Below are 18102 nucleotides of genomic sequence, written 5' to 3'. Positions count from 1 at the left end.
TGCCAAATGTTCCGGTCAGACACAATCCTCCGCAGCGATCTAGATTTGCGATACCCTTATTATGTCTTGCAGGTGAAGATGGGGATTGGTCTCCGATCTCCCGGTCTGGACATCCAATCTTCGTCTATCTACTGCTCCTCCTTTGAGTGGCCCCAATCGAAAGGTCTGTCCATCAGGACCTTCCTTGTCTGGAATCCAACGACGTCTGAAAAGGTTTTCCTGTGCCAGTCTGGGTCTCTCTTGTGGATCTTTCAGACCCTTCTTTCATCACTCTTCCCTTCGATAGCGTCATATCGATCGAAGTTCAAGGATCCCCTGTCTAAGGAATCAGAGAGAGGCCTACTGCAAACCGCAGCCTCTTGATGTGATTCTAGACCACGAATCATTTTCGATAATGGAAACAATAGCGCAAAAGGCAAGAATGGGAAGTATTCGATGCGACGAAATGGGCAATGGCATCGATTTTCGTCAGTTCAGAGCAGTCTCGACAAAGACCAAAGAGCGACTGTTCAGGTATATAATCCTGAACGAAATCGCATCAGTCATGTTGGATCTCTTCATCATATCCCTCTCGATCAAGTCCATCAATAGTTCCATCATCCTTCAATCCAGACCCTCTTTGAGTCTTTATCATTCCACATCTGCAATTTCCTGACCTTCCACTCAAAATCATGTCTTCCACCGACTCAGGTCATGTCTGCATCGTTGGAGTTGGATTCGTCGGTGAATCCCTCCTTCGCGAATTCAGCCATGTTCACCCTACCATGGGCTTCGACATCTCTGAGAACCGCATCAAGGATCTCCGAACCAAGTATGCTGGACAGAAGGACCTCATCCTCACCACCAATGAAGCCGACTTGAAGATGGCCAACCATTACCTCATCTCTGTCCCAACCCTGCTCAAGGCGGACCATTCGGTCGACTTCTCTCACCTGAAGTCTGCTCTTTCCACCGTCTTCCGCTATGCACGCCCAGGAAACACCATCGTCATTGAGAGTAGTGTCTCTGTTGGCACCACTCGCCAACTCTTCCAATCCACTCAACATATCTTCCACTGCGGCATGTCTCCTGAGCGTGTCGATCCCGGACGCACGTTCCCTGCGGCAAATGACATTCCCAAGGTCATCTCAGGGTTGACCCCAGAGTCGTTGAACGTCATCGAGACCCTGTACTCCAGTGTCTTCAACCAGGTCGTCCCTGTGTCATGCCCTGAGGTCGCCGAGATGACCAAACTGTTCGAGAACTGCTATCGCATGATTAACATTGCCTACGTCAATGAAATCAGTGATGCATGCCGAACTCTGGGCTTGAACCCCAACGAGGTGATCGACGCTGCCTCCACCAAGCCTTACGGCTTCCAAACTTTCCGTCCAGGCCTAGGTGTTGGCGGTCACTGCATTCCCGTCAACCCTTCCTACCTCATGGTGACGTGCCCCAACCTGCCAATCCTTGATCAGTCTACCACCCTCATGAGGGAGCGACCAAGTAAGCTGGCTCGGGAGCTTCACGGTCATGTTTCCTCGTCTGCACTTGCATCGACAGCTCTGCAGCCACGGGTCCTTGTCATTGGTGTTGGCTTCAAGCCTGGCCAGTCTGTCATGTCACACTCGCCTGGCATTGACTTTGCCACTGAGCTTCACAAGCTGGGATGTGACAGACTTTCATTCTACGATCCCTTGGTTGCGCAACCTGCCCTCCCTTGGATGGAGAAGCTTGAGGAAGATGCTTTCAATGCCGACGACTTGGCAGCCGACTTTGACGTGGTGGCCGTCTGCTGCAGACAGCATGGTGTCGACTTCAAAGTGCTTGACGGTCTCTCAAGCGAGATGGTGTGGTCATACGATTGAGCAGCTAGGGAAACAACCTCAATGGAAAGAATTTATGATGCAGGAGTTTGGGTCGGGTCATCATTGGATACATGGGAACAATCAAACTGGGTATATACTGGTTTCACCATCAACAGGCTAGATGTAGAGAATAATCTACTACAAGTTTTATTTACTTTATTTGCCATCGTTTCTCAGTGTCCATGTTTTTGTTTACCTACATACTAAGAACTTGTAGCCTTTGGCTGTCATGACAACCTTCTGTCAGCTTGAATAAAATGACACCGTCTGACAGCAAGGCTGGACGACATTCTCTCCATTTTTAGGCCCGTCAGTCGCACGATTCATGCGTCTGGCAGATAATTTCCCTACCATCTTATTTCAACCTCACCGCAATCCAAACGATGAGTACAGAGTAGAACACAACCATTTCCTCGCAGGATTCGCAGAAGCTCCAACTCGAGTGCGGACGTGGTCGTCATTCACCACTGACAGCATATACATGACGTTGCAAGGCTTCAGCCACAACCGCGGCAGTCGTTTGCGGCTTCCGGATCATGGGCCTGTGCTCTCGAACAGTTGTCCATAGCATCATCAGCCTCGCCGTTGAATACCGTATTCTGCACGACATCCTGGCGACGAAGAAGCACCTCATTTGTTCGCGGATCAACCGTTGAATACGATGTCCATCACTGCCACAATTTGAATATTGGTCTGGGCGTCCACTACCAATGCGCACAGATCACGGGCCAGGCCTGTTGCGACTATGATTTCTCCTAGCGCTTGGGCTTTGACCACAACTGTCTACTGAAAACCATTGAAACCTGGCCTCCAAGTGGGCCGTCACTTCTTGGCGAGAAAGCACCAGTATACGTATCATTTGTCACTGGACAGGGCTGCGCCTTCTGGGCTCTGGTTGTCCCAGGACCACAACGGGACTAGGCGGTTGATATATCGAGATGGTGATACCCGAGGGCATCTGGAAGCATAACCCTTGGTCTGTGCCTGGTGGATAACCAATAACAGCACAAGAGGCTCCATCGTCCAGGTACTCCATATTCTAGAAGAGGTAGGATGATTTGTCTAGATGATGTCGGCATCGCTGAATATGGAATTTGATGATGGCAATCTTGAGAACTAGGAGCCCTTCCTGCTCGACCCTCCCGGAGAGCGCTACCAACAGCACTCCACCACGCAGCGGCCGATCAGTTGCTTGGACCCTCTATTCGATTATTAGGAGATGATGTCGTACTCGACCCAGACCGCAGATTCTAGCCCTGTTTGGTATTTTCTGCACAGAATTCCTCCACGGTGAATTTATCGAGAAGCCGGAGCCAGGCCGGACGCCACTGACGAAAAGTGTCAAAAAGATCCGTCGCTCGTGGTGAAGCGTCAGGGACACACAGCAAACTTTCCCTCCAATACAGACGTCACTCAAGAGAACAACTGGGAACCGCCGTTGGAAGTGTTCTCTGGCTGCAGCAGCTCGCCATATCGCCATCCTAGCACTCAATCATACATTCGAGATAAGTTGCGACAGATAGTGTTGCACATCGCGGTGTGTCTTCCGCGCACAGGACTCAGATGCGAGTGGTCTGCCGTCTAAACAGGCTGCGATAGCAACTCAATATAAGGCGACAATCATGCCCTGGAGACGATTTACCGATAGGTTCTTCAAGAAGCGCGAGGATCCCTTGCTGCCCATCACGGAAGAAGCTAAAGAAGAGAAGAACTACGACACCACAGTTGCTGATGGATCATTTACGACGGACAACGAGAAATATGACCCGGCAGATCCAGCATGGACTGCGCTGCCAACTATCCCCGTAGGCGCTCACGCACGACCCGAAATCATAGTCACTGCACCTGAGGATGACAGTGATGCGCCACCTTCTGGTACTATCAGAGCAGATGACTCTGGTCGTGCCGACTACGAGAGAGATCTTGCTCAGTCTGCTGTATATCGACCGAGGGTGTTTTCCAACCCTTTTGGCGATGACCAGCAATCAGCTGGCTGCATAGGTGATACTCAAGGACCACCACAGAAGCTGAAGTCTCCAAGCCAACCGGCATTACTTCAACCCGCAGCACAAACAGCGCAGATAAGAAACTTCTCCAAGCCAACCTACGCTTCGAGTGGGACCAAAATCACATGGCTGCCAGACCCAAACGTCTTCCCCGCCGACTACAAGAGGAGGCAGTCATCATGGGGGCAAGACTCACGCCTACAAAGGCCGGCCGGAAGGGGGAGGCAGGTATCGACAATATCGACCCTCAGTGTGCAAAGCGAATATCCCAGGATCGTGGATCCCGTGGATCCAGCCAGAAAACTATCGCACAGAAACCTCGTCTTCCAAAGAATCATGTATTTGGGAATCGTGGTCACTCTAAACATTGGCTGCCTCATGGCCGCTCTCTTCAGTCATCAGGGCCTGTGGGTTTTCGTCTTCATTCTGGTGATCAAGAGCAAAGACGTGCTCTCCGCCCTCCTGTCACCAATTGCAATGATGATCAGATGGGTATATCGCTTATTCAAGCCGCTGAAAGAAGTGCCGCCGAAATGGATCTTGTCGCTGATTCCAGCCTACTCGGAAAGCGAAGAGCAGATTGTCAAATGCATCTTCTCGTTGCGGGACAACGGCATCGGACCCCATCGACAAGTCATGTGTGTCGTTCTGGATGGCAAACCGCGAGACGTGAAATCACGCTTCACCAAGCTCCTGGCGACCATTGAAAGACCGTATGTCTCGTTCAAACATCGCCTCGGCGAGCTCCGGATTCATGCTGGCTTCATGGAAGATGTGCCCGTGATCATTATCGAGAAGAAGAGGAATGCCGGCAAGAAGGATTCTCTGATTCTCGCTCACGACCTGTTCAACTTTCCGCGCAAGAATGTGCCGCTGTACACCGAGCTTCTCCGTACAGAGATCTGGCAGCACATCTTGCCGGACCTGACCGACGAGTTTCCCTTCGGCGGGTTCGACATGATCTTCTGCACCGACGCCGACTCGGTCATCCACCGAGGAGCACTGTCATCGTTGTGCAACGCGCTCGCTCGAGAGGAGAATTCAATTGCTGCCTGTGGCCTCGTTCTTGTTGAGCTCGAACCGGGCCGCGAGTGGTCTGCATGGAACATGTACCAACAATTCCAGGTATGTTTTATCTCTACATTTCTTTTCAAGCAAACTAATATTCTTTTCTTGCAGTACTGTTTCGGCCAATTCGTGCGCCGTCGAGCCGAACATTTCTGGGGCAAAGTGACCTGTCTCCCCGGCTGCATCACGATGATCAAGTGCCGACCCGAATGCGCAGGCGCCATTGCCAAATACGCCGAACCGGTGACTACCATGCCAGTCCTCCATCACCAAGTGCAATACCTCGGGACTGATCGACGCCTAACATACTGCCTACTGTCGCAGAACATCAAACTGACGACTCTGTTCGTCCCCGAAGCAGTCAGCGAAACAGTGGCGCCGCAATCGCTCAAACATTACCTGAGCCAGCGTCGACGGTGGGGATCGAACGCCTATTTCAACAACTACTTCTACATGACGGGCGAGAAAATGTCGCCCATCACCCGGGTAGCCGCGTTCATCGAGGTCCTCCGTCTGAGCATGGTCTACTACCGCTTCTGCAACACGATCCTGCTGATCCGCGAAGTCATCGTGGAGGTCATCCACCATAAATTCAGCACCGCCCGCCTCATCCCCCTGTTGGCCGTCAGCCAGTTCCCGCTCATGTGGTTCTGCATTTCGGTGCTCATCGAGAAACAGCTGCGCTGTCGTGCTCATAAGTTGTTGATGGGATTTTGCATCAATAAGGGCATTTCGTCGTTTGTCTCCATGTTTGTCTTTTGGAGCGTCTGTCGAAACGTCGGCTCGCAAGGTATGTTCATGATCCTGATGCTATGCTATTCACTCACCTTCCTGCTTCCCTCTTATCTTTGGCCTGTTCAATTCGCTACCCATTCGATGCCATTGCTGACCTATGTTTTGTTTTCTTTAGTCTGGGGCATTTCCGGTATCACTGCCGCTGGCGGCGCAGCTCCGACATCAGCGACAGCCGGCACCGCAGCGTCCGTGTCATCGTCGGCACCGCCATCAATAACATCAGCAGCAGCTGGTGCTACTCCAATGGTCACCACAGCCGGCGGTGTGCCGGCTATCCCAGCCGTGCCTGTCGTACCAGCCGCACCTCTGGTCAAGTCCGTGCGCATCGAACCCAGTATCCCAGGCGCACCGGCATTTGCTGCTGTCGCGGTGCCACTGGCAGCGCCTATACCTCCCAAGGAATGAACGGATGGTTTTCGTCGGCAATGTTTTTCTGCAAAAGTCTTAATGAACACAAAGGGTCATGTGTGTCCATCGTCATGGCTCGCAGAACATGGTTTTAGCAAGGTGTTTGGGTTGAACGGGATACTATGATACCATACCGCACCTATGAGAAGGCTACTGAGAGGGAGAAAAAGTTCTTCCTGAAGATTTGTTCTCTGCTGGTCGTGGCATTGTACCGGTGGTATGTCATAACAACGATGATGGAAAGGAGATAGAGAACGCCCACCACACCAGCGTGGCGGTGGGTCGGAATATTGGGGACCAGAAGGAAGAATTCTATAGACAGATGTATAATTGTACATTACAATCTTGGAATTGTCTTCTTGACGGTCCTTGATGGAACCGAACGGAACACGAGCAAGATGAAACCGGCATTCCATGAAATATTCGTTATCCTCGCTTCACAGGCGTGATTGGAACGATGATCACGCTTCTTGTAAGCAATAGACAGGTATTCCGTTCTATTCCTGAGTTCTGTGAAACACGGGATGGGTGTCAGCCCAGAGTAAATCCATATCAAATCCCTTGTAAGATTCGACCCAAACGCCGCGTGTCCTGCTAAAACGCCCATCGAGGGTCGACCCATAATCGCTCAAACAGGAATAGATGAAAGCAGAGTAGAACAGTCCATCTTGTGCTCATTACTTCTTCCTCATGTCTCAGCTCAGCAATTTGATGTCACAACAGTCACTGTATCCGCAGCTACAGCCGTGGCAGGATGCTTCAACAGTCTTCTCCTCCTTTCAGAGCACCGTTTCCCTATCTTAGCAGTAGATTGAGATCCTCAGATTCAATAAATAGAAGCAGGCGAGTGGTGTTGTGAAATCAATAGCGTCTCTTTATTTGCATATGACCTGCACTTCTGCAATTGCACTTTCTTTCTTCTCTTCATTCCCCCAGTTTTCCCCCAGTGCCAGGTCTCTTCTCACTAATGAACCAGGCCTTCCCTTCGCCAGCCCACCTCTTCTCCACCGTCCAGAACCTCACCAGACTCTCGGCACCGATCTTGTCATGTTCGCGGTACAGATTCGCAACATCGACGTTCAACGGACTATCCAAGCCCGGCGCACTCAACAGCTGCTGGATCGCGCCCATGGTCGTGCTCAGCGTGTACGTGGGCGTCCAATGCTCGCCGCTCAGCAGGGTCAGGCAGATCTCGCCGGTCTGGAAATGCACGTTGGGATGACAGATGGGCGTGACGAAGTGCACCTTGGGCGGGGCCAGAGGGTAGTTCGGCGGGATCGTGATGTCTAGAAGCCACAGCCCGTTGTGGTACGGGTTGGTGTGGTCGTAGGGGCCCTTGAGAACCGCTTCCCAGGAGAAGAGGTCGTCTTCACTGACCGGGCCGAGGTGTAGGACGGCGTCGCAGGGGGTGGTGTGTAGGTCTTGCAGTTCGCGCGTTAGTCGTTTCAGTGCGTTCGCTGGGGAGGCGGGTTTGGTGCGGGACGAGCTGGAATGGCTGCTGGAGGACATGCTTCTGAAGGTTCGTCGGGACGGGAAGGAAGGAATGAATGAAGTGTCTGAGCCCCGTAGGAGATAGCTTCTTCGCTGTGTCAGATGGGGGATGCTGTTGGATGGTACGATATGGTCAAGGTGGGCAGAGGTATAGGTCGAGGATTTGATAGCGGGAGCGTAAACTGGAAAGACGGAGGAGAGACTCTTTTGTCGGGGGAGGTGTATTCGTTATGTGCAATTCGGTTTGTAGGTGTCAAATCCTGAGATGTGTTGCTATGCGCGGTCGTAATGTATTGCAGTGGTATTCTAGTTCGTGGTGTTGATGGTAATCTTGATCAAGTTCGACGTAGTCAATAAAGCTCTCAGCCTGATTGACGATGCACTGGCAGCCGAGGCTGAACACATTGATATTGATTGGGTCTCGGACGCGGACGCGCTAGATTGGATGACCCTTGCAAGTCCCCTGCTCCTGGCCGTCTATCAGTGTCTAACGGCCAATGCCCACCGACCACTTTATTTCATTCAACTGATATTTACTATTGATTCGCGGCTACCATTTTTGGGATTGTGCCTGTAGGCTGCCACAACCACCTGCAGACTGAGACGCGAGTCACGCGGCATAGCGCGAAGATGCGGACATCGAAGATCTCCCAAGATACGACAAGGATCTTCAACGCCCTTTCCCCCAATGCGCGCACTGGCCGGACCACCCGAAGCGCAAAGCGCATCGCATCTTTCGCTCTGGGCTATAATGGGGAAGTCGAGGTGCACGAAAATGAAGAGACGGACGAGGACCATACACATCTTACCGACATGTCACCCTCGCAAACTCCAGATATTGAAGACGCTTTTAGCACGCGCGCTCTCGTCCGCCCTCGCTCGAACAAAAAGAGGAAATTGGGTGCAGACTCAGCGCATACTGCGACCAGGAGATCCGCCATGACGGACAGCGAAGAGGATGAAACCAGAACAGCGGCTACCACTAAAACGAAAACAGAGGAGACAACAACGACCGCAAGGATCCCGATGCCGCGGCGCAGCATCAAGAGCGAAGCTGACGAGGATGAAGATCCTACTACCTCTCCAGAGCATTCGAGGGTGAAAACAAGAGTGAAATCGAAAGCGAAACCCAAAATCCCCGCAAGGAAAACCACTTCCCCATCAGGAACGGTGCGAATACAGCCGCCATCAAACTGGTCGGAGGTTTACGATATAGTCAAAACCATGCGACAACGCAATCCAACAGCGCCAGTAGACACGATGGGCTGCGAAGAGCTATATTGGCCTGCCGCCCCGCCGCGCGAGAAACGGTACCACACGCTGACGGCGCTGATGTTGTCATCTCAGACCAAGGATACCGTCACCGCGGTAGCGATGCATCGATTACACACGGAACTTGTCCCCATGAAAGAAGAGGACGGTGGCGAAGTCAAGAAGGAACAGTCGCCGCCGAACAAAGAACCCGAGGCCAAGCAGTCAACGCTGACCATAGACAACATCATCGCGTGCGACCCGAAATACCTTGACCATTTAATCGGCAAAGTTGGATTCCACAACAACAAGACCAAATATATCAAGCAGGTCGCAACGATTTTGAAGGAGCAGTATAACTCCGACATTCCCAGCACGGTCGAAGGCCTGGTCAGTCTCCCCGGGGTCGGGCCCAAAATGGCATACCTCTGCATGTCTGCCGCTTGGGGTCGGGATGAGGGGATCGGCGTCGACGTTCATGTCCATCGCATCACAAATCTATGGGGCTGGCATAAGACCAAGACCCCGGAGGAGACAAGAGCCTCGCTGGAAAGCTGGCTGCCGCGTGACAAGTGGCATGAAATCAATAAGATGTTGGTCGGGCTCGGTCAGACAGTCTGTTTGCCGGTGGGTAGGAGGTGTGGAGAATGCGATCTCGCAGGCACGGGGTTGTGTAAAGCCGAGATTCGGGGCTGGAAAGCCACTCAAAAGAAAGTCGCGGTCAAGAAGGAGAAAACGGAGGTGGGGTTGGAGGCTGACGAGATGGTCGTGAAGAAGGAAGAAGAGGAGATTGTGACGACCAAGGTTAAGGAAGAATTGGTCGATTCTTGAACTGGGCCGCAGATGCTGGACTTTCGTTACGTTCGCCTGTCCGAGCCCTGTCCTTCTTATACCCCCAACTCTCCATCTCAAGATCTGAGGGCTTGATATTGGAAGTTGGCTAACGTCGAGCACAACCGTCCCCCTCGCTCAAAATATGTGGAAGGTTCTCTTTGCAAGATTGCTTCTAGCACTCCTTGTTTCCAGGGATCTCCGACCGTTCAATGTCTCGCATACTCCACGTCCTGGAGACGCCTGTTGCAACATTACGCTGGAAAATGACCTGAATGTCCGCTGAATGCTGAGCATGTTGTCTGGCGCTGTTGACTTTACCTTGTTCTGTCCAGGAGGTGTGCGTCTATATTAAAGGAACAGCTGTGACCTTTGATACATGGTGGCTAGGCGAGCCGTGGCTCCGTGGATCCTTGGGACAAGGCTGATTCATGCAACGCTACAACGTCGGGCGCAATACCAGTACTTTCCAAGCGTGTCAATCGTGCAGAAACACATTACCGAGCCCAAATCTCGCTGTGAGCAGGAGACCTTGGGAGGAGAAAGTTAAACTTGAAAGGCCCTTGGCCGGTGGTTTACGAGCCACGGCAAAGGTAGGGTTTTGGTCGGAAGGAGTTAGGTCGAAAACCTGATGTCCTGTTAGGGGAATCAACTTTGATACATCTTGGTCCCCGTAAATGTTAGAAAGGGTTGATACAGGCTTACAAGTCGAGAGATGGAGTTGTACGTACTAACTAGTTGCGGAACTTTGGTGGAGCACAAAGCGGCGTCACTACCATCTCCAAACGGGAGTGATATCACGCCGCCAGAGACGCTATGCGGAAGGCACCTGCTAACACTGTTAACATTGGGTTGTTAACACCATAAGCATACAGCATACCCATGTAAGGGTTGTAGTAACAACTGCACCCGCGAACCTCCCAACATATTGTGTTCATTCCTCTGCCATCCTACTTCTATAATCTACCTACTAGGTAGAAGTCGGTGGATTCCTTTCAGTGCTCCAGTTCAGCATAGCATGCGGTGGCATCCTTGACTTCATTGCGACAGCCTAGCTTGCTTACAGCCACATCCTCACCGAATCCGAGACCCATCTTCAACCTGCCTCGCCCGCCTCGCTGCCAGCCATCATGGCAGCAACCAAAAAGATCGAGAAATGGGAAATCGACCGCTACTGGGAGATCTTCTCGTCGCTCGTGCAACCGCCTGCGTCGTCGTCATCACATTTGACGAACCAAGCGGCGGCCAACGTGCTGCGCAACTCCCAACTACGCGATGACCAACTCGAACGGGTGTGGGACCTCGCGGACGTCGACGGCGACGGGGAGCTGGATTTTGAAGAGTTCTGTGTTGCCATGCGCTTGATCTTCGACCTGGTCAACGGAGAATACCAGGACGTACCGAAGAGCTTGCCGGACTGGCTTGTGCCGGCAAGCAAAGCACATCTGGTAGCGGCGCACCGAGCCTTGACGGGCGATCAGCGCGAGCAGTTCGAGAGGATCGAGGACGATGAGGATGACGTCGGTCTGAAAGATGGGTTTGATTGGTATATGAGTCCCGAAGATAAACGCAGGTACGAGGAGATATACTCGGCGAACAAGGACCGACGGGGCGACATCAGCTTCGATAGCCTGCATAATCTGTACGCCAGCCTAGATGTGCCGGATACAGACATCCGCAGTGCGTGGAATCTGATCAACACGAGCGGGCGGGACACGATCTCCAAGGATGCGTGTCTGGCATTCCTGCATATTCTCAACTACCGCCATGAGGGCTACCGGATACCGCGCACCGTGCCGCCGAGCCTCCGAGCCAGCTTCGAAGGCAATCAGATTGACTACCAGATTGACAGCATGAGGAATCGGCCCAACAAGTACGACGAGGACACCATTACTGGTCGAAAAGCAAAGTTCGGCGATGCTTATCTGAGCCGTCTCGGGGAGAGAGGAGGTTCCTCCTATACGCCCAAAGGGACGGACTTCTCGGATGTGGTCGAAGATGAAGATCTGGAGAAGGTCCGACTGTTGCGTGAGCTGCGCGAACTGGAAGCCCAACACGACGCGGCCATGGCAGCAGCGGAGCGTCGACGGAAGCAAAGGCGGGAAAACGGAGGTCCGCGGCAGGCTGGCAAGACTAACTGGACACTGGTCAAGCGAGAGGCGCAGCAACTGCTTGAATACAAACAACGGCAGTATCTGGAATTGAATTCGGAAAGTGCAAACAAGTCAGAAGGCGACCTCAAGAGACTCAGGGACGATCTCGCATTGGTCGCCGAACAGATAGAAGGGCTCGAGTCGCATTTGAAGAAACGCGAGGCGGAATTGGAGGGTCTTCGCCGAGAGATTGAGAACGAGAAGGCGAGTCGATGATGGAGTACTTTTATCCCAGCGGCATGGATAGGACGGATTCGTGATAGGAATGCTCCGATGCTCAAAGAGCACCAGTTGATATGACAAGCGTGCGGGTTTGTGTACACGTTGTACAAGTGTACTTCAATTGCAATATTCAGCGAAACAAAACCCCCCTGCCAACTGTCTAACTTCCAGTCCGTACTTTTCGTAGTCCGTCCGTCGTCAGGACATCTCCTCGCTTGAAGTTCGCTAGGTCAATGTCAACAGAAGCCAGCATGATATAGACGATGCGTGGTCAGACTAACCATCAGCTTCTTCCCATGCTCTTCCAGCTCCGAAACCTGTCCCGAACCACACAGGCCATGCTCTTCGTTTGAACAACAGTACTGAAAATATGACGCCGAACGAGAAACCGAGTGCGGATCTGATCACCAGGGAGGAGACTGCACGATCCCACTGTATACTGTGTCAGCCATAAACAGTTCATGACTCCCCTGGGTGTGCAGCGCAATCCAGGCTCTTTGACAAGTCTTGAAGGAAGCCTATCAACCCTAATTGCAAGCGCCGCCCCGTCCCTCGCTCTATCTCTTGAGTCCTTCTCTCGGGAGCCGTACCTTTTCGTTTAGCAGAGCTTCGCTGACTGGTTTCGATTTGGGTGCAACGGGCAGAGGAGGTCCCGAAACATTGTCGTCCGACATCTTGGAAACTGCAACAAGCTACATTAGTGAATGAGGACGACAACCAAGGCAAAGATACATACCTTGAACCAAGCAGATCTCCTGTGGTATAGAGCTGGTGCGAGCAATGACGAGTAAGACGGACTACTAGTATTCGAATAGTACGTCAAGCTTGGAGTTGGAAGCTCGTTGCTCAGTCGGTGCTCGCTGCTCTTTCCAATTCCGCCGCGCAGCTTCCAGCTTGAGGCTAGTCGCCAAAAGTACCGGCCAATCGGAGATGGCCTTGGCAAATTTTTCCGACTCCATGCAATATCAAACATGAAAAGAGACGAGAAGGATCAATCTTCAGTATTGAAGCCGTACTCAATTACACGTCTATTGCACACTAACTCGACAACGCTTGCAAAGCAGTTGGCATTGAGGATGGTCGGACTGCGAAATCCCACGCTCTTGTAATGGCGAAACGAAGTTTCGAGGCTGCAATCGCAGATCTAGAACGAACGAATGGTCCTCCAGAGGAGATTTTGACGAAAGCCGCCGATATCCTCGGTCTCAATCTTCAAGAATATCTGGAAACTTGCTGTACCGAGGTGAGGTTTAAGACCACTTCACAGTCTCCTGGTTTTAAAGAGCGTTGGCTCCTTCGCTGGCTCCTGAAGAACCTAAATACTTCCGATCCCAAAGGTGGAGCGCCGAAGACGGTAAGGAACAATGCTCAAAAGTATGGACTCCCCTCCTCCATGTTTCTATCAATCCCAACTGATTTGTGGTAGATTTGTTTCTCTTCCACAGTTCTGGGCGCTTCTTCTGGCAGTGACATCTCGCATTACAGATGAAGTCTGTCTGGAGATCCTCTTGGAGCGAAAGTTCTTCCATGCTCTAGACGAGTCGATCAAACTCTGTCTCACCCCCGAGCAGTCTGGGTCAGCCTCCCAAATATCTTCGCCCGCAGACCTTGACCCCAAGGAGCGCCCGTCGAAGAAAAGACGGCTAAGTCCTCCAGCACCCAAGGAGCAGACAGGCCCATCTCACCGGACGAAACTCATTTGGCCCCTTCTGCAGGCTGCCTGCCGCTGTGTTGGTCTTCTGGCTGTGACGTCCTCACAGAGACAAAGAAGGGTTGCTCCGACATGGACCGCATCGTGGAGCGATCAAGCGTCGTTACTTGGCGGGTTACTCGATGCTGTTGCATTCCTGCTAAGAAATGCTTCCCAAGCAGCGGAGCAAGTGTTGTTATCCCAACTACTCAGCACCGCGTTATCCTTTTGGAAAGGTGACAACACAGCCGTCCGAACTCAGACTGACGATCCAAATCAAGCGTTTGCCTCTCACTGTCTAGAGCCAGTCTTGGTCATTCTCGATTTCCTCCGCAAAGCGCACCTGAATAACAAAGAACTTGTTTCTTCGAAGACCACAATGGAAAGATTGGTCGCAATGCATGTTGTATTCCCGTTCCGCGCGATCTTCAACGAACGATATGCCAAAAAATGGAGAAATGTCCATGACGTCCTATTGTACGATCATTTGGAAAGCATGCTCAAAGGCTTCAGGGAACGCATCATGGTTCTTGGAGACGGTCTGGCACGGACCCCAAATCGAACTATTTCAGCTACTCAACGGAATCTGTCGTGGATGATACTTGATATTGCTGTGCGCTCGGTTCCGGCTTCTGATCTACGAAAACGACAACAGGAGCAACCATGGCTTGATTCCTTGTTCATATGTGTCATCCATCTGCTGTGGCCTCATATCCCTCAAGTTACTGCTACTGGTGCCGTACACCAGGACGTCTCCAACAACCCAGCCCCTGGTAACCGAGAGAGCTGGGTGGCAGCCCTGGAAAAATTGGTCGACGTTGCACTAGCGCTGAAATTAAAGGTTTCATTGTCTGTTCTAGGATATGTCCTCTCGGGCATGTTCGCAGTGGACGAAGAAACTTGTCCGTGGATTCTTCTGGCCAAGATCATTCGATTGGATGTCAACATAATAGTGCCCAGCACCGGCTTGTCCAACTCCGGGCAGCTGTTGAAACAACTCTTGCAGAGAATCGAGTCCAGTACTGTCTCGATGGAACTGTATGAGGTCATCCGGGACGATATTGTTCTTGCCTTGTTACGGGCCTTTGCCAGGGCTCGAGCTCTAGACGGGTTTGTCACCATCTGGCAACAAAACATGTCAGAAGCAATACGGGTACGTTACACGTCCAAGGATGATCCCGATACTGTTCCTGCTGTGCTTGTATGGGACGATGAGGATGTATTTGATGAATTCAAATCCCTGGCCTTAGTGCATGCGCCACCAACAATGAGTCAGAGGCTACTGCAGGAGCTTTCCGAGCAGCTGAAGGGCATTGCTGAAAAGATTGGATCTACGGCCGATGCCTTTGCCAAGCTGGCTGTAGTTTCGGCGCTCTTGGAGCTCTCTGGCACCGAGGATGCAGGTTTAAACCTCCCTGCCACACATCTGAGCGACCTGTTCCAAGAAACAATGAGCGCCTTGCCCCGAAGATCCGACTACCAAGCTCAACGGTGGCGACTCTGGAAAGCCATCCGGTTGCTTGTTTCCCTGCTTGACTTGGAGAAGATTTCTGGCCTCGAGAGCCTGATGCAGCCAAGCTACAATTTTATGTCACTGGACGAACTTGAGGACAGTGGAAAGCATGACCCGACTCGTAAAAGGGCTGCCAGATTTCTAGAGTGTCTGGAATGCTTCACACTGGTTGTTGAGCTGGCTGTTAAACAACCCCAATTCCAAAAGAAACTGGCATCCGAGCTCAACCACCTGACGGAGCTGATGATGCAGTCTCAAACTTCAGCCAAATCCTTCGCTCTTTGGAACGGTCGTAGCTTCGACTGCGACAGTCCCTCCAAGCTGGTGGCTGCCTGCATTGGCCGTCTCCTCCAGCGACCAGAAGCCTTCTCTTCCTGCTCTGATGCGCTCAAGGACCTCATCGACAAGTCCTTAGATCTGATATCGAGCCCGGGTCATTCTAACACCACATCTGAGGATGAAAGGAACCTGGCAGCACTCATGAAAGCTCTTGCAAACGCCGAAGAAGTGATTAACAATCCCACTCTGCGAGAAACGGTCCTCCAACATACTGCACAATCTTTGGAGTCTGCTGATGGGAGACTCAGTCAATCACAATTACAAGTCATTCCTTTGGGGGCAATCAAGAAGCCGCTGCTCAGAAAGCTTGCGGCTGCAACCACAAGCCGCCTGATGGGCGACCCTCAAAATTCTACGCTTCAAGCGATCGCAGATGACCTGAACCTTGTGATTCAGTTGGATTCAGTTTCTTCCCGAACGAGCATCGATTGCAAGGAATGGACATTATGGGTTGAGCTCTCCGAGAAGTTGCTCTCACGCAAAGACATCGCACTGTCGCCGTTTTTGTGGCCTGTAGTCCACATGCTAACCACAATTGTGGACAGAATCTTTGTTCAAGCCTCAGCTGCCCAAAAGTCTGCCGTCCTATCAGACATCTTTACCTGGACTAAGAAGGCGATTGAGGCAGCTCAAGATTCAGAACTTCATCATTCGGACTTCTTGGCCCTTCAGGTCTTTTTTGGCCACTTCTGTCAGGGAGAGGAGATACTGGACAACATCGTTACGAGGCAAAAATTGGGAAAGGTTCAAAAAGGTTACTTACGGTTGTTGAAAGATCGTCTCGACAGAGCTATCCGCGGACTGGAAGACGAAAAGACATTATTCGAGCTGAAGCTCACGTTGGATGCCGCACACCGCATTGGCGATCTCGCCAGAGACGAGCAAATTCGACAAGAAGTCGCCGGCGTACAAAGAATGCTTCAGACGGCAACAACCTCTCTTGGAGCGAAGGACGAATGGCGAATGAGACTATCGGCTCAACGCGAGTGCTGGGAACTCGTGCCACTTCCAGACAGCAAGCCTGACGAGAAGCAATTGGAAATGAGTATTCAGAAACTGGCGGCTTCTTTCGATGGGGTGGTCTGGACCAATGCGGATGTCTCCCTCCTCCTGTTAGATGCTGATATTGTGGTACGCCAGGGTGGCCCGGCGGCCTGGACTCACATCTTCGACTTCCTCCACAAGCAGGACAAGCATCCCGGGTTCCAGCTTGTGCGCCCGGTTGTTATTGCATCTATCATCTTACATACTACAACCCAAGATATCCTCCAGCATCCAGACCTGGCGGAGACACTGGCGGGCATCGCTTGCTTGCAGAATCTGAGCTTGGCATCGACGCTGGAAGAATTGGTTCTCACGCTTGAAAATGCCCGCACGGTCTTGGACACACATCCACTCGTTGTAAACCAAGCAACGCTGGACAGGCTACTCGCCTCGCTATGCACCGTCGCCTCCGCCATTTCAGACGAGCACATTTCAATATCCAGCCCAGACACGAACACTGGCCCACACGCTGCCGACATCTATGACCGGCTCTGTGCGATCGTCGGGTCCGTTCTTGCAAGACACAGACGACGTGTCTCTGACCGCTATCACCTAATACTTCCGGTCCTGCAGACTCTTCTACGATGTCTTTTCTGGCCTGGTTCCCGAGGCCTGCACGATACGAACGGGACGACAATCGCCATCGGTCTCGGCTCCTTTGGCCAGATTCTACCAAAATGGATGCGCGAATCGCCCGAGTCTCTGCCGCCGTCCTCTGCGGAGAAGTTCTCCCGTCTCTTGTCGTCGATATGCAACCCCACCGTGTCTGCGGCACGTTCGTCCAAGAGGAGGGGCCACAACGAACTGAACGACGAGACTAAGCGCGCGAAACTGCTCGCCGGTCAACACATGCAGTACCTGGTGATGGAGTATGCTCGATGTACACTTGACGGCCAGATTTCTTCGTTGGTCAAGGAGCGGCTGATGCCCGGCATGTATAGTGTCATGTCGGCCATGGAGAGGGATCTGCTGAGGGCGTTAAATGCCGGAATGGATCCCAGCAGCCGAGCTATCTTCAAGACGCTGTACGATGATTGGAGTCGCTATGGGAAGTGGGATAAGAGCTAGATGGAGGAGGTATATGATGATACTGACCCGAGAGTGGGGAGGGCAGGTGAAGATTGCGACTCCATCAAGAGTTCATATGGTGAATGTCGTCAGGTTCATCACTCGTATGGACCCCTTCCTGGAATATGTTTGCTATATGAAAAGCAAGAGATGCCGGAACTAAGTACATATTCGGCGTGATTGAGACTACCACAGTACCCCTTAATGACCACGCCCATACTGCCATCGAGACACCTCTACCATAGGCAGATCTATAGGCGCGCCGAGAGACTCTTGTTGCGGACTGCTTTCAAACACGAAACCACCGCGGCCAGTAGAGCGTATAAGAGAGGAGCAACAAGCTTGAAGCCAGGCTGCGCAGCGCTGTAACGCAAGA

At 52.1% G+C, this 18102-nt stretch overlaps 7 protein-coding genes across 7 annotated transcripts; 5 read left to right on the top strand and 2 right to left on the bottom strand.

Moving 5' to 3' along the window:
* Nucleotides 1-671: 671 nt before the first annotated feature.
* Nucleotides 672-1847, top strand: A1O1_06851 (uncharacterized protein; the record flags this gene model as incomplete). Its single annotated transcript, XM_007727728.1, has 1 exon — nt 672-1847. The coding sequence occupies one exon, from the start codon at nt 672-674 to the stop codon at nt 1845-1847; it is 1176 nt and encodes a 391-aa protein (XP_007725918.1).
* A 1622-nt stretch (nt 1848-3469) lies between these two features.
* On the top strand, nt 3470-6121 carry A1O1_06850 (uncharacterized protein; the record flags this gene model as incomplete). Its single annotated transcript, XM_007727727.1, has 3 exons — nt 3470-4978; nt 5033-5711; nt 5832-6121. The coding sequence occupies 3 exons, from the start codon at nt 3470-3472 to the stop codon at nt 6119-6121; spliced, it is 2478 nt and encodes an 825-aa protein (XP_007725917.1).
* Nucleotides 6122-7048: 927 nt separating this feature from the next.
* A1O1_06849 (peroxin-4) lies at nt 7049-7633 on the bottom strand (the record flags this gene model as incomplete). Its single annotated transcript, XM_007727726.1, has 1 exon — nt 7049-7633. The coding sequence occupies one exon, from the start codon at nt 7631-7633 to the stop codon at nt 7049-7051; it is 585 nt and encodes a 194-aa protein (XP_007725916.1).
* A 612-nt stretch (nt 7634-8245) lies between these two features.
* Nucleotides 8246-9697, top strand: A1O1_06848 (endonuclease III; the record flags this gene model as incomplete). Its single annotated transcript, XM_007727725.1, has 1 exon — nt 8246-9697. The coding sequence occupies one exon, from the start codon at nt 8246-8248 to the stop codon at nt 9695-9697; it is 1452 nt and encodes a 483-aa protein (XP_007725915.1).
* Nucleotides 9698-10827: 1130 nt separating this feature from the next.
* On the top strand, nt 10828-12066 carry A1O1_06847 (actin cytoskeleton-regulatory complex protein end3; the record flags this gene model as incomplete). Its single annotated transcript, XM_007727724.1, has 1 exon — nt 10828-12066. One exon carries the CDS (start codon nt 10828-10830, stop codon nt 12064-12066), a length of 1239 nt encoding a protein of 412 aa, XP_007725914.1.
* A 166-nt stretch (nt 12067-12232) lies between these two features.
* A1O1_06846 (uncharacterized protein) lies at nt 12233-12746 on the bottom strand (the record flags this gene model as incomplete). The annotated part of the gene is made up of 3 exons (XM_007727723.1): nt 12233-12297; nt 12354-12504; nt 12663-12746. 3 exons carry the CDS (start codon nt 12744-12746, stop codon nt 12233-12235), a joined length of 300 nt encoding a protein of 99 aa, XP_007725913.1.
* A 434-nt stretch (nt 12747-13180) lies between these two features.
* On the top strand, nt 13181-17726 carry A1O1_06845 (uncharacterized protein; the record flags this gene model as incomplete). The annotated part of the gene is made up of 2 exons (XM_007727722.1): nt 13181-13446; nt 13499-17726. The coding sequence occupies 2 exons, from the start codon at nt 13181-13183 to the stop codon at nt 17724-17726; spliced, it is 4494 nt and encodes a 1497-aa protein (XP_007725912.1).
* Between the last annotated feature and the right edge of the window lie 376 nt (nt 17727-18102).

The sequence above is a fragment of the Capronia coronata genome, assembly GCF_000585585.1.
Source record: "Capronia coronata CBS 617.96 chromosome Unknown acBCG-supercont1.6, whole genome shotgun sequence".
Taxonomy (NCBI): Eukaryota; Fungi; Ascomycota; class Eurotiomycetes; order Chaetothyriales; family Herpotrichiellaceae; genus Capronia; species Capronia coronata.
Note: the sequence above shows the minus strand (reverse complement) of the source record. Positions and strands in the feature narration are given on the sequence as shown.